The sequence below is a fragment of the Ovis canadensis genome, chromosome 11, assembly GCF_042477335.2.
Source record: "Ovis canadensis isolate MfBH-ARS-UI-01 breed Bighorn chromosome 11, ARS-UI_OviCan_v2, whole genome shotgun sequence".
Lineage (NCBI taxonomy): Eukaryota > Metazoa > Chordata > Mammalia > Artiodactyla > Bovidae > Ovis > Ovis canadensis.
In genome coordinates, this window is record NC_091255.1 from 21,901,921 (window position 1) to 21,925,379 (window position 23,459).

Here is a 23,459-nt window from a genome sequence, read left to right on the forward strand (position 1 = left end):
CAAAGCATGCTGGGGAGTAGAGTGAACAGAAATAAAGAAAACAGCAAGATGGGATAGTAATTTAGGATGATGGGACTTTGAATTTGTTTCCATTTTCCAAATTTCTTTAATATGCTTACGCCTTGATAACTTAAAAATTTTATAAATTGGAAGAGGGAGATGGGACGTCCCTGGTGGTCCAGTGGCTAAGACTCTGCACTCCCAATGCACGGGACACGGGTTCAATCCCTGGTTGGGGAACTAAGATCCTGTATGTTGCAGGGCAGAAAAAAGGAAAAAAAAAAAAACACTACAAAATGTTTCTTCACTGGGTAATAGGTACATGGGAGCTTATATTATTAACTCTATTTTACTGTGCATTGAACATTTTCATAGTGAGAAAAAAAATTTAAGGAGAAAAAAAAATTCTCACCAACCTAACAGATTTCTCAAGTTTGAGAGGAACTGACACTAGGTTTTACTAACACTACAACAGATCACATTTATATAAAATTAGAAAGAAGGGAATAAACATATGAAAATGTAAAATCAAGACTCACCTTAAAGGGAGCAGAATATCAAGAACTCTGTTGGGGCTCTCATTGACTTTTTTTTCTTTTTTTTTTTAAAGAAATGCTCTGCTCTGATGTGGTATAATGTAAACATATGCATATATAGGTTTATACAATATTAATATCTCTACCTGAGAAGTAACTGCTTCAATGTTTTTCTGGTCTGATGGTTAAATACATATTTATACTTTTAAAGTCAATATTTGTACAATAGACAAGAACAGTGCCTATCAGCTAAATACATATTTAGGACTGTACCACATGTATTACAAACATGTACTAAAATCGAAAGCTCATATTTATACAGAGCCTTTCATCTTGAAGGGGGCTAAAGAGCTTTATAAACATATGTACAGGACGTCTGCCACTGATAGGCAGGCAAGGTATCAATTCACCCGCTCCCCTGTTCCTTCCAGCAGTCCTGGGTAGGAACGCATGCTGTCAACAGATGCAGGTCTGTGCCAGCTGCGGAGACGCGCAACACAATAACCCACACTGCCTTGCATAGTCACTGAAAAGGGGCCTGCAACTCAAGCACAGCAACTGCCCTCCTTCAGTGCAGAAGCGCCACGGCCATTTCCAGCGTTGTGTTTTTAAATTATTCTCTACCAAACTCAACTAATCACTTGACAGAATTGAATTTGATACTGGAAATGGTTTCTGAATGCAGAATACTTTCTGTCTGATGATGAAAACTAGGTTGAAAAGTGCTTCCCTCTGCTCTTGTTCGATTTAGAGGGAGAGAGGGGGAAAAAAAAGGGTCACAGCATTCAGGAGAAATGATTCAAAATATTCTATCTAAGAATAGCTTTGTCTCAGAGGATTGGGCCATTACTTCAGAAGACAGTCATATCTGCCTCCTGTTTAATTAGGACACCATTAAGTTTTTCAGTCAAATTACTTTATATGGACAGGGTCTATCTATATTATACACAGAAAGGAGGTTTTATATTGAAAATTCTGTAACTGCCATATAAAAGCATACACAAGTGTGATGATGTGATCAGGAATATAACATTCACTGATTTCACCTAAAGCCAAGCTGCCTTAAAAATGACAACTGAAGGAAATTCCATCACTGAATCCCCTTGTTTTTGGCTCCTCTCCTCCTCCAATGTTTCTATGCAATGAAACCTAGTGAAATGGACACTCCAGGACAGAGAGCTAAGGAAGCAACAAAAGGAGAACACGTGGCCTGAAAGGGGCTTGGGAGAGTGGGTGGGTTTGTGGTCTTAAAGAGTCTCAGACTCAGGCTTTTGGGCCCTGGCAGTGCCACTGACTTCTCTGACCACTGTGTAACCCAGGCACAGACTCACCCAATGGTTCTAGGCACTTATGGCCAGTTAGTTTCGTTAATATAGCCATAATTCATTATTTTTAAAAATATCTAATCACAGTGAGGTACCATTTCACACCAGTCAGAATGGCTGCAATCCAAAAGTCTACAAGCAATAAATGCTGGAGAGGGTGTGGCAAAAAGGGAACCCTCTTACACTGTTGGTGGGAATGCAAACTAGTACAGCCACTATGAAGAACAGTGTGGAGATTCCTTAAAAAACTGCAAACAGAACTGCCTTATGACCCAGCAATCCCACTGCTGGGCATACATACCGAGGAAACCAGAATTGAAAGAGATACGTGTACCCCAATGTTCACTGCAGCACTGGTTATAATAGCCAGGACGTGGAAGCAACCTAGATGTCCATCAGCAGATGAATGGATAAGAAAGCTGTGGTACATATACACAATGAAGTATTACTCAGCCATGGAGGGAGCTGGGAGGGGGGTTCATGTTTGGGAATGCATGTACACCCGTGGTGGATTCATGTCAATGTATGGCAAAACCAATACAGTATTGTAAAGTAAAATAAAGTAAAAATAAAAATTAAAAAAAAAAAAAAGAATACATTTGAATCAGTTCTAATGAGGTGGATGAAACTGGAGCCTATTATACAGAGTAAAGTAAGCCAGAAAGAAAAACACCAATACAGTATACTAACGCATATATATGGAATTTAGAAAGATGGTAACGATAACCCTGTATGCGAGACAGCAAAAGAGACACAGTTGTATAGAACAGACTTTTGGACTCTGTGGGAGAGGGAGAGGGTGGGATGATTTGGGAGAATGGCATTGAAACATATTTAATATCATGTAAGAAACGAATCGCTAGTCTAGGTTCGATGCAGGATACAGGATGCTTCGGGCTGGTGCACTGGGATGACCCAGAGGGATGGTATGGGTTGGGAGGTGGGAGGGGGGTTCAGGATTGGGAACTCATGTACACCCGGTTCGGATTCATGTTGATGTATGGCAAAACCAATACAGTATTGTAAAGTAAAATAAAGTAAAATAAATAAATAAATAAATAAAATGACATTTACCAAAAAAAAAAGTTATATGCTTGAAGAAAATAAATAAATAAAAATATCTAATTTCGGGTTATTTTTGATAACAGTGTTCCAATTAGCAGGCTTCTTAGGTACAGGATTATCCACCTAAACTAATTACCTTAAAGTGAGAAAGGGACGAGGATCAAAAGAGTTACTGCGAAGAAGGTGAGGATAAGCAGAAATAAATATTTGTTTTCTTTATACAAGTTCTAAGGAAGAAAATATTTCTTTGGCCGTAGTCGGATCCTGGAATAAACACACGCTGACGAGGGAGAAGGGGGCTGGGGAGGAGAAGGCAAGCAGCAGAGAACAGTCTTATTTAACTGTTTTTATGTGGGTAAAATGATTTGTGCCACAGTATTTCCATAAGAAGTGGGACCATTATTTTCCTGTAGAAACACATTTGGTTTGAAAAGTATCACTGGACAGGACGTGAAAATCAAACCGAATGAATTATTCACAACCTCCGATCAGAGGTGATCATTATTTCTGATGCTCCAAACAGTGATTAGGATTCTGCCCTGAAATGTCATTTTCTCGCTGAGTAACACCAGCGATACAGAAAGGCATTATCTATCTATCCATATATGTATTTTTTTCTCCTGGGAGGACCTTGGTTTAATGTTACTATAACAGATAATAAAAACATGATAACATTAACATTTATTCTGATGGTGCCCATAAATGCCATTAGTCTGACACAAAGTGTCAGCACTAATCATGACCCAAAATTAACACCCAAATTGACATCCACATTAATTGTACTATCAGTGTGAACGGCATGTGCAAGTGTACATATGCACACGTGCCCCCCTGTGCTTTCCAAAGCTGCTGTTGTCACAAAGTAAAACAACAATGTTAAGCTCTATAAAGAAATCTGAAGGGAAAACTAAGGGGCAGAAAGGGACAGGAATTTGTTTTCAGGGATGTAAGAAGCATTCATCAAGTCTAGCTTTGCCATGGGAAGCAGAAAGGGAATGTCTTTGCCTTGCCTGCCTTTCTTATATCTCCACACTTTTGAGTTCAGCTATAATAATATCTTTCTATATGGATTTAGATACAGGTTAGATTGTGGCTCAGACGCTGAAGCTTTATTTTCCATGCTGACAATCTAAAAGTTGAGTGTTTCTGGCAAAGCCTCCAGTGACTTTTGTGCTTCTATCGCTAATGCCAGGAAGATGACCATCCAACAAGGTCCTTGGGCAGATATACAAGGAATCCTAGAACATGAGAGTCAGAACAGATGTAGGCAGCCTCTGCATCATGAAGGTCAAAAAACGAAGATCAAGAGAGAAGCAAGCTCAAGTGGAGTTCCTTTTCAGACAGATAACAAAATGCTGCCTTTCCTCCTTCCTTTTGTATGTTGGGTAGAGTATTAAATCTTCACTTTTAATTGATACTACCAAAATAATTGCAATTTAAACTCAGAACCTCATGGGAAAAAAATACCTCATGAAATATTAGAAAATACTGTATAGGTCTTAAAAGGTGTATTTTTGAACCATAAGGAATTATAATATTTGACTTAATCTGTGCCATTCAGAAAAACCATGGTGAAAATAATGTCAATGCCTTTCCATATTGTATTATCTGCTGGATATCATGTCCCATTGCCTAGTGTCATATGATCACATAAAAGAGCTGAAAACAATTTCCTTAACAGCTGAAAAACTCTTTTTTTTCATGCTTGGATAATTCAAAAATGGCTGAACAAACTTACCTCAACCCTTCTCAAAGGCGACGAAAGGATAAGAAAAATATCATTTTGAGAGCAAAAAAACCTTTCTTCTCAGAGGCTAATTCTTCAAAAATGTTACCAAAGATTAGAAGCAATCATTTTAAACAGGGGAATCATTTTTTCCTGTACTACATATGTACATGAAACCAGACTGATTTTTAACACATGTACACAAAATGTCTTAATACACATACCAATTTTAAAAAATACAGGCAATGGAGCACATACAAGCCAGTGGTACTGAGAGACGGGGCACCGGAGTAATCGGTTTGATAGGGAAATTAACCAAGCTGGCCTACCGCAGTTGAGGAAGCCTCACCTATGAAGCACGTGAACTAATGCTGAACTCTTGATGCTCCACACCACACCTCACCCTCTGGTGTCATCTGTTGCTGTCCTGATGCTCATTATTGCCTCTAGTTGGAGCTGTAAAATTACTTGTCGTAGGGTACTCTATCACAGCCTTTTTCTGTAAAGTCTTAAAAATTAAGATGTATGAAAATGCTAGCAAGTACACCCTTTTGTTTAAAGGCTATCTTTAGGATTCGCTTTTTTTTTTTAAGATTTTCTTTGCTGTGGACCATTTTTTAAAAAGTCTTTATTGAATTTATTACAATATTGCTTCTATGTTTGTTGTTGTTTTTTTGGCCATGGAAGCATGTGGGATCCCAACTCCCCAAGCAGGGATCAAACCCATGCCCCTAGCGTTGGAGGGTAAAATCTTAGCCACTGGACCACCAGGGAAGTCCCAGGACTTACTTTTGGAAAGGCACAGAGGGGCCCTCTCTGCAAGTGCCACTTTGGTTGGCCAAGGGATACATCAGGATTTTCCAAGTTAGTCAAGTTCACTGGGCCTTGTTTTGCTACTAGTGAAATGAATCAGGACCAATGGGAACTCTCCAGCTCTAATGACAGGCATCAAGAGGGAATTGGAAGAAAACTATACATATCCCAAAAGGGTTAGGAATTCATTAGAAGTAATTCCATGGCAGGAAGACCTAGCTTTCAAAATTAGCCTATTTTTCTCATGAGGGACTCAACTTTGGTCCTAAAGATCACTTCAAAGACTTGTAACTAAACATGCTCACTTAGAGGCTAAAAGAAGAAATGTACACAGTAATTTTAAATAAAACTATCTTACCATGTATTTCATAATCTGTCTTTTTCCATACTTGAAATTCCTATCTTGCTAGGCTAAAAGGATTCAAAATTGTTTTTTAAAGTCCTTGATGAAAAATAAGTGCAAAGGATGAATGTTTATATGTCATCAGTGGAATGTGATAGTTTTCTGATGAGGATCTCAAAGCACTTACAAACACTCTTCTATCTTTAGGGACAGACTGGTGGCAAGGACCATTAGTCTCTTTTTATAACTTGAACAATCAGTGCACAGACCATGATCCTGTTTTTCAGATCTGCTTTTCTCAGGTCTATTTCATAGCTCACCTTCAGCATGCTACAATATAAACATTCCTCTTTTCCAATACATATCTAAATCACTGATATGGACTCAATTTCCACACCCAGCATGAAAAGGTAAACTGATTTCAAAGGAATAAGACAAAAGCACAGGAAAATACACTCAAATCAGCTTCCCATTCTGGAGCTATTCTGAGGTTAAATCGAGTAAAACAATATGCAAAGGCCTAATGTTAAAAACAGAAAAATATTTGGGTTTTGTTTGCATGAGAAACGCTCAACCCTTTCCTTACTCAAGCCCACAAATGCTTTCTCCAGTCAGTTTCAAAGGATAATGGGTTCCACTAGGAACAGAGTCCAGGAAAGCCCAAGCAATTCCTTTGAGGGTATGGAAAATGTCAACCAAGTGAATTAAGATAGAAGGTTATGGTCTTTTTTCTAAAATAAGAGGTCCTTTGGGTTAAGAGGTCCAGCCTAAGAACTGTCAAAATGGATCTACTAATTAATTTCTCCCAATCTTTCAGACTTATATAAGCTTACCAACTTCCTTATCCAACTCCTACATTTTATTTTTGTTTTTATACTCAGATGAGAGATTTCAAAGGACTATGGCAAAAAATCAGTGAGGCGCAGGGTCAAAATGGTAAGATTTGTTTAAGCTAGTCAATACATGCAGGGATATTTATCATATCTCTCTTCCAATTTTTCTATAAGCTTGCAATATTTTGTAGTTAAAAGAAAAAAATCAAAGAGATGCTTATACTTTGGTAGAACTGGACAACAGTGCTTTGCCAACAATTACATGACAACTAAATGTGGGCTGGGCTGAGCAGTTTTAGAACTGAACTCCTAATCGGCACCATTTCATTTCTCAGAATATAAAGCAGAGCTGAAACCAAGATACCAGTCAGAATGGCAGCTAGCCTTTCAACTTTAATTTATACTACTTTTCTCCCTCTTCAATCATCCCCTAAAAAAAATGTTTCCCGTGCAAATGTGCAGTCATGATATAAGATTCAACAGATCTCCACCCAAAGGGTTAAAAACGCAACGGCACGTTCTAGGAAAATGAGGTAAAGCCCACCAGACCATTTGAAAAAAAGAGAAGGATATCACTAGATTTGCCTCCCAAAGCAGGACAATTCAAGAGGCTCATCTGAATGCTAGACTGCTGAGAAGGAAAAACCCTGACACCTAGTGCCCATCTGAAAAAGCAAAGTCTTGTAGCCACTGCAATTTTAAGCCTGGCAGTGTGTATGTGGAGGTGGCCATTAAATTGCATTCCATTTGGAACACACTTAACCCCCAGAAAAAAGTTTAAGGAAATAATGAGGTGCCATGCAAGAATTCCAGTCTCTAACTACCAATCCTTTTCAGAGTACACATCCTAAACCTAATTATTATAACTGCTTCTAGACACAGCATCTTCTTCTTATCACCATTTTTCATTATGACAGGAGCAATGAGAGGGAAGGGATGGATTCATATTGTTTAAAAGCCTGTGTTCTGAAACAGTAAGGAAAACAAGGCCCTCATTTCTATCCACACTAATTTTGCTATAAAAGGTACCTGTCTATCCTATCTTTCATCATTGCCTGGTTTGGAGATTCATCATGTAGTTCACAGAGCAGTTTAAGGACATTTAATAAAAGGATGCTAATAACATTTCAGAATAAGTAAGAACTCAGTTTCAAGAAGGCCAGTGCTTTCTTTGTCCTTCCGGGCAAAGTTAAGTTGTTCTCCGTCAAGTCGGTTATCAGCCGTTGGCTTGATCTTAGCCTGAGCCTTTTAATAACAGGATTTGGTGTGAAAAGCAGCTGCCTTGGATTGTGAACTGTTACTCAAAATGTTCCCACCTGCAATTACAGCTTCTACCAAATGATCAAAATGGATTAGCAAACTGGCAGGAAAAAGAAAACAATTCCCCCCAAATTGAGACGTGGTGACTTCTTTTGTATCTAGGTTCAACAGCACACATTCATCCAGCTGCGTATTTACATACAGTGCCCATCACGGGAGCGTGAAATCAGTTTAGTCTATGTTGCAATCACATTTTCCTCAATTTTCTTCTTTACTTGAAACTATTAGGAAAAAAAAAAATCCTAGACAACTCATCTTTGGAGCTATTTGCAAGGAACACAATTCACAGATTTGGTCTACATCTTTTTTATTCCTACTCTAAATTCATACTAAACGTAATGCCGTTCAAAATCTGACAATGAGAAAAATGTATTCTCCTATAGCTTTCATCATGCATAAGGTGGCATTCCTTCAGTTACATCTCTCGATGGGAAAGGGACAACTAGGAAAATAGAAAAGAGACAGCAGCTAACACCACCTCAAAAAAGCTCTCTTTCTCTTGCTTTTAACACAGCCACAGTGTTCGAAATGCAGGTCACATCTCCGCTGAAACAGCCAATATTCTTCCTCAAATGGCAAACAAGTTCCCTAAAACTAAATGGAACTGAATTGTTCCAAGTTCTGGTCCCATCACCATTTTACCTATTTACTGTCCTGGAAAAAGTAAAAAAAAAATAGGGGAGAAAGACTGGCTACCCACCTAGCCAATGGTCTGGTAAGTGCAGGCTTTCTGCCTTTGATTATGGGGAGAAGCATCTCAATTCATGGGGAAACTCTGCAGGAATCTCTTGTTTTACTTGTATGCCTTATATCCGTGGGCTGGCTTTGAAACCCAGAAACTCCAGTCCTTCAAGGTAATGCAGTATCACCCACCATGATGACCCGGTGGAGCTGCCACCTTTGGAGAACACCAATTATGATGATTTAATGTCTATGTAGCATCGCTGCTTTTACATCGCGACTTGGCTCTTGGAACATTAACAGGTCATTTTTTTTATCCCTGTCTTTAATAAAACTATTTCTCAAGGCTCTGTTCAGATGCCCATTCTCTTTGGGACTGGACCGATTTGCTCCCGATCTCATCAGCATGAGCGCTTTTCCTTCCCCTCACATTATTCTTGGGATAATATGTAGAGCGCCAAGCTCATGACAAACTTGTCTCTTTGGCCAAAGAAAATTAAATGGCAATTGCTGAAAGTCAACTTGCCCTGATAAAACTGGGCTCGGCACAAGGAAATACATCCCCCTGCCACCCTCTTGCCTCTTAGGCAAGGCTGTCCCTCTGGGTTCTGACTGCTAAAACTCCATCTTCAGACCGGTCAGTCTCTCAGTGGACATGCTCCATTGTACGTCCCAGCTCTCGGTCACAGAGTCTGATACTAATAACCCCAACCTCATTCCTGTCATGTGGGGGCCCTGTAATCTAGTGCTGGCCACTGACTGACTTCACCAGCCATGCCGGGCATTAGTCACTAACAGCTCACCCCTCCAGAGCTCAAGGACTCAAACAGCAAGCTAATGTTCAGTTTCAATCCTACTCAGTCATTCAATGGAAAGGAAAAGAGGACAAAGAAAACGGGCAACGAGGAGGGAAACGAGTAGGACGAGATGAAAGTAAAAACTGACGTAAAGCAAAAAGAAAAGAATTTTAGTATGATTCGATTTCTAGATTTCAAAATTATTATTAAAGCACTGAGCAAAGGAAAACACATGGTCTACTGCTCATAGCCATAGTCCTGTGCCGTGAAGACAGCCCTTTTCCACCAAGGTTTGTTGAGTCTTTCAAGGGTTAAAAAAAAACCTTTAAATTTTTTTTATTCGTGTGTGTGTGCGTGCGTGCGTGTGTGTGTGTGTGTGTCTTTGGGTACAGAGTCCCGTATAATAAGACTATTTGTATTCATACTGGCAGAGTAAACACTACATGTTCATGCCCAGGCAGCTCTGTGCTTGTAATTTCAGCAAGAACAGAGCTCTGTCCCTCTGGGACTTCACTATTCCCCCAGTCTCCACTCGCTCAAACACAGAATGAGAGCAGAGAGAAAGCAGGACAGAAAGATCGTGGCAAGAGGTTTTATACGGTGCTGCGGCTAGCTTTCACGTGGCCAAAAACCTCATTTTGTGTTTTAATTACATTAGTTAAAAGCGTTTTTCTCTCAGTCCCGTGTTCACAAGGGTGCCTTCCGTTCCTGAAGACGATACTGTTCAGTGAGTCAGAATTTAAGTCCAGCACAATGAGGCTTTTCTTTCTGCTGAGGGCTTCACTAAGTAGATGCTACACACAGTGGCATAAACCTCTGCTGCAACTTTCTGTGTTAACAAGTACACATATACCTACTCTTGTCAAAATTCAATACATCCTGCCTCCCTAGCCTCTCACTTTTGCTATCTGTTGAGGCATTAGATTAGAACTCCTACAAGTCCAATTGGGTCCAATGCTTGCATCCATCTTAATGCCAAACAATCTAAATTTGGCAACCCCGGTATACTTAATAAATAATCATGCACCTTGTATGTTAAGCAAAATTTTTTGAAAAAAAGATATTGAATAAAACGGGAAATAATTGCATTTATCTCCAAAGGTCTACCCAGTCTGTTTATGGTGAACACTCAGATAGAGATTACTCCTTCTAAGGGACCAGTTTTATCCAGGGATGATTTCTAAGGTTAATATAAAAACACATCTCATTTTAGGCTTATTACTAGTGTTATCGTTGTTATAACTGTACTTTGGAAGTATAGTTAGAATCAGGAAGAATCTCAATGCATGGGGCAGAATATGACTTTACATCATTATTACCAGTGTTCTAGAGGAAAAAGGGATCTAAAGCCAAAAACACATGAGTCACGGGTTCTCTGTTACCTCCTTTGATGTTTAAACTCCTGATTCTGATGGAGCCCTTTTATGAAGAAAATATCTCTCATGCTCACAACAGCACTAGATAAAATTACCTGAGCAGGAAGAACATACTAAAAACCATACACCAGTAAGGATCCAAATAAGAAAAAACATCAAGACATATTTAAAGGCTTTTATCGTAGAAAAATCTCAGAATCTCAAACATGCACAAAAATGGAGAGAAGAACCTACCCCTGCGTGCCTATCACCTAGCTTCAGTTAACAACTCATGAGCAGTCTTGTTTCATCTGCACTCCCACACGCACATCCCTACATACGTTTGAAGCAGCTCCTAGACATTAGCTCATTTCATCAGTAACTATTTTAGTAGGCATCTCTAGCAGAAGACAATACTCTTTTTTATAAAGCAAAATTGTAATACTGTTTAAAAAAATGTAAGCTTATTATCACACCTAAACAATTAAGGACAGTCCTTGCTGTCCAGTCTGTGTTCTCTGGCTAAAGAATCCTGCCAAGAGGACTACAGCTTCTGCTTCAGTAAGACTAGACTACTTCTACCAGTGCTGCCTAGGCCACGCAGACCTTATTTAATACTGTTTAAGGACCACCTCCATAGATAGTTGGTATTAGTGGGCACAGAGATAGTGGGGAGGGGAACCTTCAGGACTTGCCTCATTTCCTCCTGGAAGCCTGTTCATGTGAACCAGTTGACCTTGATCATCCAACACGAGCTCAGTGTACGTCAGTATGTCTGAAGGCAGAGGGGGCGGTGGAAGGAATGCTTGAGAGGACATAGATTCCCAGAGTTTGATCAGGGACTAAAGGAGGAGAAAAGTTTTACTAATCAGTAACAATCAGCATTTCAACATGGACAAAACAAATATGAAAACATGGTCAATTTAGTTTTGCTCTTTTTTTTTTCCAAGCATTCTACTGAGCATCTCAATGTTAGACCAAATTCTAGAATTCTCATTCTCCATTAAAATAGACTTGTAGTTATTTTTCACATAACGTTTTTTACATGCCCCAAATCAGATGCTTTGCCAATAACATTAAAACATACTGAGGGATCATGAATCAGTAGGAGGCCATTAACAAACACAATGGACCTAACAATGTCCTGGGAAAATTAAAATAAAAAACTAAAGTAGCAGCAATACCTCTTTAAAAAAGGAAGAAAAATCCTAGAGAAACTTGGCCATAGAAGAATAACCAGGAAACTGACTGACACTCAGCTAATACAAAGCAAACCCAAGAACACAAGAACAGAGTTTCTACTAGAGGTTCAGGGGATGCATGCTCTGGTATATTTTCAAAGCTACAGGCCCATACATGGGAATTAGCACACTAGAGGTGGATGATTGTTCGTACGTGTACAGATCAAGTCTGCTCAAATATGAGAGAACAGAGACACACATCATTTTTAAACCATTCTGATGTCCATTTCAAATTTCATATTACCAAAATGAACGCGGCATGGAGTGGGAACTAGTTCGGTTGTATTTTCTGCGTGGCTCAGAGCAACATTTAAAACCAAGGTGACTCATTCATACCTACAAGTCCAAATCACTGTGCTTATGTCTATTCTATAGGATAAATTACATAGAAAGTGATTTCTGTTTATGGCGCCAGCACTAGGGAACAGACTCGACACTCAACTTATAGGCTGACAATACTAGTAATACGGAATGAAGACAGATATGTGTCGAGAGAGAGACCTTGTAAACAAATGGCTACATAATGGAAATCTCCTATTTCTGAATAATACAGGAATTACAAATAGACTATTTACTAAGACCACATATATCACTTTATTAAAATTCAAATGTGGTAATGCTGGTATTTTTGACTAGAAGACGGGAAAATTCTATATTCATAGATTTTTTTTTTAAGGACAAATTCAGTATTCTTTTGATACCTTCTTCTTTATCTGTTGCATTTTCTGCTGGTGATACACTTTTCTTGCCTTCTATTGATGGAAGAAAAATCTGCAGCCTAGACATGATTCACCATACAGATCAAAGGAATTTATTTTCATATGGAGGATGAGATTCATAATGTCGTATTTTCTCACACTAGTTTTTATTCCACTGTAATAAATCTCCCACAAAAGAACTGATACCTTAAACTATGTACCATGCACTCTATATCCATTTGTATATGTTATATACTGATTCTCATCATATTAACCTAGGCTATCAGTTAGAGACCTGGGTTATCTTGGAAAATGAGAACCAGAATTTCAAACCTCTTTCTGACTTGAATACAGGCTTTGGAAATAGACAGCTGAATGTAAGTCCTCACAGAGGTCATCATAAACTACCATCAGATGTGCACAGTCTCAGTTACTCTTTTCTATGCAACAGAGGCCTCTAACCTCAACCTTCTTCCTGTTCATTCATAAAGAACCATCCACCATTTGAGCTAGCAGTCACAACCCCAGAAAAGAAAGAAGTGAGAACAGAGTCAAGACAATTCCTGCCTTTTGAAAGTGTCCTATTTCAGTGTAAGCTGTATCTGATGAAAATTCAGGAAAAAGCTTTTCTCTCGGGCACACGTCAGAGCCCCCGCCCCCAGGCAGCCACCTTTACCTGCCGAAACATTTCTGGGATGTCATATATGTATGTTGTCCCTAAGGACTGTGCCTGGAACCTCTTGGATTGAAGCAGGTCTTTGGTCACGTATGGAGTGTTGATTAACATTCCATGTAATGGTCCCTGTTTGTCTCCATATGCCTGAAACATGATCTGCAAGAAAAAGAGGATGGCATGGGGAATTAACAGACAAGAGAAAAAAAAAAAAATCACATGAGTTGCCTAGAGGGACTTTTTTTCACAAATGTTATTTCTTGAAACACATTTTTGGTGAGTTGAATAGCTAAGATACACCTCTTAACACTGGGTACATGGTACTCTCACCTCTACAGATTAACCAACTCCAAAAAATGGTATGTAACCAACCACAAATCACATGCTCCTTCTCTCACTTTTGAATTAGTGGAAATCAACGAGAAAGCAGCAGAGTAAATTTCATGTTTCAGAGACAGACTAATAGTGCTTGCCTGTCAAAATGACTTGAATTCCATATTCAGAAGCGAAGGTCAACTAACCAACTAAGCAGTCTTGGTATTTAAGTTGAGGAACAGCTATGCACCAAAGAGAACTCTGTTCTATCTTCAGAGATGGAAGGCCAGGTCAAAGCTCTACCAGGTCACCTATACTTTACAGTCTACTGGCTCAGAAGGTACTTCATAAGTACAATTAGCTACACAAAGGCTTCAAAGATTTGACACAAGTAGATTTTACCCATCCATCTAGCTAGCTGATTCTTGTGAGCTCTTAAGACAGAGCCTTTAGTAAAAAGTATATATATTTTATTAAATATAATACACATACATTTATATTTCCCCCAGTATACTGTGTCTACAACTAGTGACTAGCTTCTGCAATACCTATATTTGTCACATTATAAAATCACCACACCAGTTTTTAATCATTTTAACTCAAATATTTCTAGAAGAGTACCTCATATTTCATATATTTAGATAGTTTTATTTGCTTATGAATATTTATAAGGGATGCCATTATTTCAATTCAATTAATATTTATTGAGTGCCCAGAGGTTGTATGACACTAAGCTAGGCACTTTATGCATGAATACATAAAACTCAGATACCCAGTGCAGTGAATACAAATGGAGACTGGGAAATGAGGGTATGTGTGTATACCCACCTATCTCTTCGGGCCTAAAATATATAAGCTTAAGTCTACCATTAATGAACAGATTTGCAGGCCTGCTAAACTGGCACCAGGAGAGAATGAGGTATTCTCCTAAATCCTGGGTACAGTTCAAGTAAGTAAATCGTTAGCCCTTTAGATCAAAATGAACAGACGTGTTCTACTTACTTGTCAATCAGGTCCTATTCTGGGTACACTCTGTTGTGGACTGCTTAAAGACCCACAGAATCGAGCTCCCAATCCTCTTCCACAGAGCTAATGATGAAAGTCCCCAGGTGGGAGGTAGAATTAGCAATGTCTTAGTAATGTGGCAGGCAGAAATAGAAATGTTTCAAGAGATCTGAAGTGTTAAGTGAGGCTAGGGTATAAGTATGTAAAAACTGGACTTAGAGGAGATAACCCAAGTCAAAATAAGGGGGAAAAAAAAAAAAAGAGAGAGAGAGCGCAAAAGTAATAGGTTCTTAAAACTGTTGGGTTGGCCAAAAAGTTTGCTTGGGTTTTTATATAAGATCCTATGGAAAATCCAAATAAACTTTTTGGCCAATCCAATACATTCCTGTCTATTAGGAAAGACAAGACCAACAGGTACAGTTTTTGCAAGGTCTGGAATAAAGTCAGACCTTTTTGCTTGCAGGTCACTCAATCAGCTGTGGACTGAGAAAGCAGGTTGGAGAAAGCGCTCTGGATACTTTCACTGCTGGTGGGAATTTAACGTGGTTAAATTAAACTTACACTTACTACGCCCCAATAATTGTACTCATAGATTTACTCAAATGAAAACAAATCTACACAAATATTTGGAAATCAATGTTCACAGCAGCTTTACTCACAATAGCCCAAATTGAAAAATAAAACCTTGGATGCCCATCAACAGGTTGATGAATATAAAAATTTTGGTATATCCATAAAATGGAACACTACTCAGCAACAAAAAGGAGCACACCCATGATTCATACAACAAGGATGATTCTCAAAAACACTACGTTTACCAAAAGAAGCAAGACACAAAATAGCACATATTGTTTAACTTCATTTATCTGATATTCCAGGACAGGCAAAAATTACTCTGTAAAACTAGAAAGCAGATTGCTGGGTGGCTAGGGCTGAGGAGGGTGCCCTTACCTTTGACTGCAAAGGAGAACAAGGGAATTTTTGAGGGTGTCAAGTGGTCTCTATCATGACTGGGATGGTGGTCACAGGTGTGTGCAATTTGAGGATGAATTAAACTGCACACATAAAATGAGTGTCTTTTATTACGTCTAAGTTCTATCTCAATAAAGATGATTTTGAAATGTATATTTCTCTCTTACACTGAACATTGGAAATCAATGGACTTATGTAATGGATTACTCAAATCTCCCTACTCTGACTGCCTGACATCAGTGCTCAGGATAGCTAATACCACAAAGACTATACATGGAAAGTTAAATAAAATGAAACTCAAGCCAGTCAACCTTGCTTCTTGTTGACAGAAAGAATGAAAAATTATTCTTGAACAAGAGGTTGATAACAATGGATGGCCCTGGAAGTCTCTGAATGATAGATAACATAGATAACTGTTATAACAGATACACATTAGATGTATATTAGATAGTTATCTATCTATGTTGCCTAAGTTAATTCCATTTTCTGCTATCATGGCCATAGTCATTAAAAATGGATAAAGTATATACTTTACAAATTCATGAACATATGCACATATTTATCACACATCTTTTACCAGAGGCCATCAAAAGGGCTTCTCCTGGAAAAAAATCTCTGATCCTATACAGTCTGCTCCCTTAGAACCATGGACTTATTTTTTGATGGCACAAATCAAACCATACAACAGAGAAACTAATTATCTGTCTTCTTCCATCATGGGTAAATTTCTTGAGAAGAAATATCACTTTTTACCTTTGTATCCCTACTGCTTGATACATCGTAAGTGGTCAATAAATGCTAAATTAATGAACAAACGACTGAATGATACGCACGGTCCTACGTTGTTTTAGATTCGTGTAACGACTCACTAGAGCACAGAAAGGGAAAAAATAAATTGCTGATAAGCATCAGGGAGGCTTTCGGAGTGCCAGAACTGAGTTAGAGGCTCTTTCGTTAGCTCCCTCCTCCAGCTGTGGGCTCTTGCATCCACACTTGGCAGTGGCCACTGAATCTCAGCTGAAGAGCCTGAGGGAGACCCCTTTCTCTAGGGCTTCCTGCATACACAGGACCCGTGGTAAGAAGGGAGCTCCCTCAGGCAGAAGGCAGCTCATTTGTTTTTCAAATACTATACTTGCTGTGCCAAACATAAGTCACTTAGTCGTGCCTGACTCTGCGACCCCATGGACTCTAGCCTGCGCGACTCCTCTGTCCATGGGATTTTCCAGGCAAGAATACTGGAGCGGGTTGCCATTTCCTTCTCCTAAACCCTGAATATAGGCATTTGTGCCTCTCATGCCCCTGTCACCACTGGCCAGCATGAGGGAAATCTCAGAGCTTTCTAATAAAAGAAAGGACAGGGGGAGTAGTTATGAAGAACAAACATATTTATCAAAAACATTAAAATCTCAAGTGGCCATCTTATTTTTCACAAGAAAAGACCTGCCTTGAAGCCATTGTAGAAGTTAATTAAAAACATCACTGCCCATGGAAAGCTTTGACTGAAAATGTCTTTAAGGTTGTCCTGAAAAACATCAAATGCCGGGAAAATTATTGAATACTCTTTCTCTTGCTCACCCCTTGCACTCTTGCGTGCACTTTCTGTTTTAACTGTTCACTTCTCACAGGATAGATTTCTCTGGCCATCTAAGTGGGAATCAAAGCACGAAATGAAGGTCGCTCAGACAACTGTCCAAACCCAGAGTTTTGTCTTCAAAATCCTGGCAAAAAAGTCTTTTCTTACTGCTGTTCCCAGACTTAAAAGGACATAGATAAAAACAAGAGACACATAATCTCTTCATCACCCAGTACATAGAATAGACCGAGATCTTGTGTACACATACAAAGGAGCAAGTTCCTCCTTTAACGAGAAGAAAGGCACTTGCCAAGTTCAGGCCAGAGACCTAAAATTAACATCCCAGTTCTTAAAAAGATGTGAATAATGGTGAACGAATCTAAATCCTGTACCATAGCCAATGGGCCAAAGATTTAGAAACTAAGGTGATCAAACAGATTAAAAGGGAATTCTCCGTTATCATAGAACCAATCTACTTTGAAAGTCACTTTTCATTTTCACATTCTAAATTCTTCTACCTGAAAAAAAAGGTTAAAGTTTGCCACTTTGCTTTTTTATAGATATATGATATACTCTGAACTCTCTGAAGGCAAGACAACGTGTATAAGTGGAACAAAGGGTAAACAAGATAAAATCTCTGCTTGATCTTGCTCAAGCTATTATTACATTATGTTGAAATTTCTTCCTTTGAGATATTTCCTATTTCAACAATTCTCCTTCCCTTCCTTGCCAATGAGTGGTCTAACTAGGCTGAAAACAGGAACAAGGACAAATCAGATCAGAGAAGACAAAACTGTTCAAGTAGCCCAGAAACCCTAAATTGCACAATTACTCTGGAGTCAGGTTCACTTGGCACCTGTTAGGGCTCCCCAACTCATGAGCAAAGGTTAAGGGTTTCAAAACATTCAGGATTATGACAGAGGCGCTGCTTATGAGGCAAATCAAGTGTTTCAAGTTCATGCAACCATTTAAGCTGAGCGAGGATAATTCCCACTAGGTGGAACAACGGATTTGTGAATTTGGGTCTTTCTTTAACAAGGACAAGTGGCTTTTCTCTGGGGGAACCAAGTCAAAATTTTGAGGAGCCTGCTTAACTACTGTACCTGTGCTGTCCTGGAATCAGTCACTTCCTTGTACAGGCTGATGTCCAAGTAATAGCCAGACTCATTCGTCAGGAAGAGGCGGATGGGAATTGCTTTTCCAGTTGGGGTCAGGCGAATGTTGATTTTCAGTTCTGCCTGGAGGACACGCAGCTTCCACAGCCGACTTCCGTAGCGCATCACCATGCTCCGCACGGATTCCTCAATCTGACACAGAGACAAAACTTAAGCGCCTTGTAACTAGCACCTGACTCAGGTCTGCCCATCTTTGGGAAGGGAGGAACGGGAACAGATTCTGGTTTCTGGAGATGTGTCCTCCATGTATTCCTTCCAGAAAGACACACAGTTTATCCCCAACCCTACTCTTACTTAGAACAAGTCAGGCACAATTTCACGCTGGCCTGGCACTTGAGTGGTTTCCTCTGGCTCACAACACCCAAATCTGCGCAACTCTCTTCCTCTTTCCCAATTGTATTCATATTCTATGGCAAAGATCTGCAATATCTAAAATTAGAAGCCATGGGATTTAAGAGAAGGCCCCAAATAAGAATAAAACCTCTAGTTAAACAGCTATTAAGTAGCATTTATATGCATGGTAACTATGTTTCATTGCACTTTCAGGACCTTAAATCAACATAGCAATTATCACCATGAGCTTTTTTCCATACAATTTTATTAAACTTTATAATATATGTTTCTTGGTAAATTGCACAAATTAAAGAAAGGCAATTTGTAGGTGGTGCTAGAATGTTCTCTCTAAACAGAGCTCTGAAGCTAGGTCACTGCTAAGTCCAACTAGGATTTAATGAGATGGGGCAAATGTTCCCTCATTTTTCTTACCTGTGTACCAAAGCAGCTTAGTGGCCCTCATTTTTAGGGTTTGGTGAGTTATTTTAACCAAACGGCCTTAGATGTGATTTTTCCTTATTGACATACTAATGCAAAAAAGAATTTTTTTATTCCCAATATGGCTACAGGCAGCTAAGACATACTACTCAAAACAATGTTTTCTTAAATGACTATCTCTCTAAAATGCTTTCTCAACGTCTTAGAGAATTTTTTTTTTTTAAATCTCATGCCATCCTTCATTTGTGACTCTTTGGAAGTATGTGCCGCTCTTGTAGTTTATTTCTGTTCCAAAGAATTTCAGGTTAAAACGAGTTTCAAGGAGTTAACATCTCTATTCCCACACTTGCTTGTTAACCAAGAGATATCTATCCATCCTTTTTTTGAGGGAACAAAAGTCAACAATTTCTAAATACAGGAAATTGACAGCTATCTATGATTAGAAAGACAGAGTTAGGGCATATGAGCATTTGGAGTATAAACAGAGAGGCTGACAGCAAAGACTCATTGAGGAATGCTAAGTCATATCTACAAATATATATACTGACAGAGTGTCCAGGGCACGTTTTAACTCTCCTAGTTTCATCAATCCTAGGACGCTCAAGAGAACCTTTGCTTAAACCGAATAATGAGACTTTGTGAAACTCAGTAAGTAGCCCTGACCTCAGCTTTCCTGGCAGACAAGGCAACTAATCAGTAGTTCGAGTCTAGAAGAAAAGAAAAGTAGAAAATTATTTCTCGGGTCTTAGACACTAAGTTCAAAAAGCAAAAGTCCATGCCTACAATGGCTCTTGAGAAAGAGGTCTCCTATTCAAATATACTGGTTCTCCTATTCAAATATACTGGTTCTCCTATTCAAATTCCACAATATCATAAAAAGGTTAGAGGGAGTGGAAACAAGAGAGCAACCCGTCTTTATTACACCTGGGATAAAAGGTCAAGTACAGAGTCACCTTGCTTTCCTTCCTTAAATTATATGGAATGCATTTTAGAATAGAGCCTCAGGGAAGGAACCATACATTGTTATGTGTGGAATTCCATATCAACCAAATTTTTCTCTGTGGAAAAATACTAAAGAGAAATAGGTTAGACACTTTGGAAAGGTGTATTACTGCTCAAAGGCCATCGGATGACCAGTAAAAAGAGGCAGTAATTTTGCCAAAATGCTCAATAATAGCAAAGTTAGTTATACCAGATGAGAAATCCTAGGGAATTAAACAAAACAGGACTGCTATCATGGTAAAATCATAAAATATCCCGTTACCAATGGAAGAAGAGGAAGAAGTTTTACATTTTTGTGCTGCTTATAAGTGACTATCAAGATAACATCAAACCACCTTCAGTGTCTTAAACCTTATACTTAAATGGATGTATTTAATTATATACAAATTATATCACAAGATTTTTAGTGGCTTATATCTCCTGCAATACAACGGACTAGATACACTTTTAAACTATATCTATGAAAGCAAACAAAACTAAGAGTTAATAGTTAATGATTACATTAAAATGTATGTATTAATGTATATTAAACATAATTATAAATTAAAAACATAAGTTAAAATGTATGATTATGAAATTTCTATTCACGGCTAAGTCTCATGGTAAATTATGATTGCTTTTAAAATTTTTAAATCACTGTGTTTAAAGATTATTTACTCAGAGATCACTACAGCAAGGGAGTCAGTCACCATCACATGCTTTTCAGCAGAAACTCAAAGGCAGGTAGTGGAGAAGTAAAGCTTCATAGCAGAACAAAGAGACACCTTCAGTTTTGAGGTATGCTTTCAATGGTTATATCAAATTTTTGATATCATCCCAGAAACCCAGTCCTAGAAGCCATCTGTAAACTTTAAAGATCAAGGGTTCAGTCAGCTGACCAAGAAAGTACCTGTTTCCAGGTCCAAGTGCAAACAAATAAGAATGACTCTCTGCTGTGCTGGCAGGTGCTGAGTGCAAAGCTACAGAGAAATGTACCTTCGATGGGTCCATGATGACTGTAGGAACAAAGTTGAGGAAGATGTGGTTGCAGTCGGTCCGGACATTTGTATTGTTAAAGGCGACTTCCAGCTCATCCATGGCTTCCAGGAGGAGCCGCTCCCCTTCATTTTGAAGATACTCAAAGGAAGCTTCCTATGCAGGAAAGAAAATCACCATCAACATTAATGTTTTATAGGGTTGGCCAAAAAGTTTGTTTGGATTTTGGCCAACCCAACAAGTCATAAGGCTGTTATGAAGATGTTATATATCTTTCTTCCTGGGGTCAACCAAAAAACCACAGGCAGCAGGGGCTAGCAAGGGTCAGACAGAGAGTTCCCACCAGCCCTTCCTCCTGCCTGTTCGGTACCATTTTCTTACAATAAGTGGAGATCCTGGGCACCCCCAGAGCTGCAACCCTAGTAGGGTCACAACTGCCAGACAGAGCAGTGTAGAAAGGAAGTCTGTTTAGAGAGGAAAAGTCGCAGAAAGGTTATGGCTATGGGATGCAGGAACAAGTCACATACCAGCTGTGTACAGAAAGCACCCCCACTTTTAGACAGGTTTCCCATGGAGTCATCTCTAACTTTTCATTTTATACACTATCGTCACCCAAACTTCCCTGTGGTTTTTCTGTTCGCATGCTTTTCCTTCTCTCAAGCAAGTACTATCATGCTTCCATTACCAAGAAAAATCAAATGAAAGGGGGGGGAAAAAAGCCCTTTATTGCACGGAATATTTACCTCTGGGAGAGTAGTGATTCTTAGGCTTCTGGTGGATATTGGACAACAGGATGACAGAGAACAAGAGCCTTGATTCAGGAGGAAGACCTGATTTTGAAACATGGCTGTGTCTCTGTCCCTTCCCTCAGAGATAACTTTCCATTAAAGTATAGCACCCGGGGTCTTCTCTGGTGGCCCAGTGGCTAGGACTCTGTGATTCCACTGCAGTGGGCATAGGTTCGATCCCTGGCCAGGGAACTAACATACTGCAAGCCGAGTGGCATAGCGCCCCCGCCCAGGAAAAGAAGAGGAGAAAGTGCAGCACCCACCTTGGTGACCAGATCCGAATGCCTGATGATTGCACGGACAAAGAACCTGTAGTCTGTCACTTCTGTGCCCACTTCCACCTTGGCTGCCCCGAGATACAAGTGCATCTTGTGATTGGCACATGGGATGGCAGTAAGGTCAAAATTTCTCATCCGGTTCAGCTCCAACTGGAAAGCTAGGGCAGGCTCCAGGTGACGATAGATACGATCTTCCTCAAACTGAATACAAGAATTGGAGGAAACAGCTTACAAGAGACAGTTACAAAATTTTATTATGAAATTGTATATAAAGGAAATGCTTAAAAAAGAAACATAAGCCATGTTGTGCCAATGAACCAAAGGGGAAAAAAAGAGGAGCTACATACAAGGAAACTGCGATAACTGATGTAAGATTAGGCACTAGAGGCCCTGTTTACTTTGTAAGCTTTCATCATTTATACTGGTGATGCTCTCCATTAAAAACAAACAAAAAACCCCCATCTATTCCCTCAGAACTCCTGTAGCATTTCAAGTCTTCATAGTTCATTTTTTTTTTTAACAATTAACCAAACTACTTCACATTACTCTCCACTTCACATATCAGTGTTTTGGTTTTATCCAACTCATCTAAAACGCGTACGGGCAGGGTCCATGTCTCACACTCTTACCATTCTGGCAGAGTGAAAAAGGACACAGGAAGACAAACGTTATATAATATTGAAAAATAGGTATTTGGCTATGGAATATCCTGTATCCATGCATAATTATTCATATTTCTTTTTTTTAATTGCATTTACATTCATTTACTGTGTGTTTTGCTGAAGCCAGAAATATTTAGAGTACATCTCCATAGAGTAAATGAAGAAAGCCAAAAACATAAGCTAGTAATAAGAAGAAACCAATGTGTTCTGAAATTCTATATTTTAAAATTGAAAAATGCACATAAACAAGCCTTGATAAATGAAGTGTCTGTGGGTGACAAGAATAATCCAACTAACTATAGCAGTCCTTTCTTAGTACATCATTACTAATGGATGGTTTTGAAAGTTATCACTGTCTTTGGTAGGTCAGGACATTACAGTGTTTCCTGAACCAAACTCTTTTGGAAGGGAACCTTGTTTCGTTCAAAGACATATGGAAGACAAAGGGAAGTATAAGTTCAATTAGAGAAAGAAGAATGGTAAGAATATATGGCACAGACATACTACTCTTGGGCTTTTAAGGAAAAAAACAAAGAT

General features: G+C 39.0%; 1 protein-coding gene across 4 annotated transcripts in view; it reads right to left on the minus strand.

The window, feature by feature from the left end:
• Positions 1 to 23,459, minus strand: part of ACACA (acetyl-CoA carboxylase alpha) — a 244,316-nt gene that overhangs the window by 80,046 nt on the left and 140,811 nt on the right. For all 4 annotated transcript variants that reach the window (XM_069602731.1, XM_069602732.1, XM_069602734.1 and 1 more), the window contains 5 exons: positions 22,246 to 22,461; positions 21,195 to 21,350; positions 18,375 to 18,578; positions 13,410 to 13,565; positions 11,490 to 11,636 (listed from right to left, as the gene is read on the minus strand). In XM_069602731.1, coding sequence (XP_069458832.1) covers positions 11,490 to 11,636; positions 13,410 to 13,565; positions 18,375 to 18,578; positions 21,195 to 21,350; positions 22,246 to 22,461 — 879 coding nt within the window. The remainder of the gene's footprint in view (positions 1 to 11,489; positions 11,637 to 13,409; positions 13,566 to 18,374; positions 18,579 to 21,194; positions 21,351 to 22,245; positions 22,462 to 23,459) is intronic.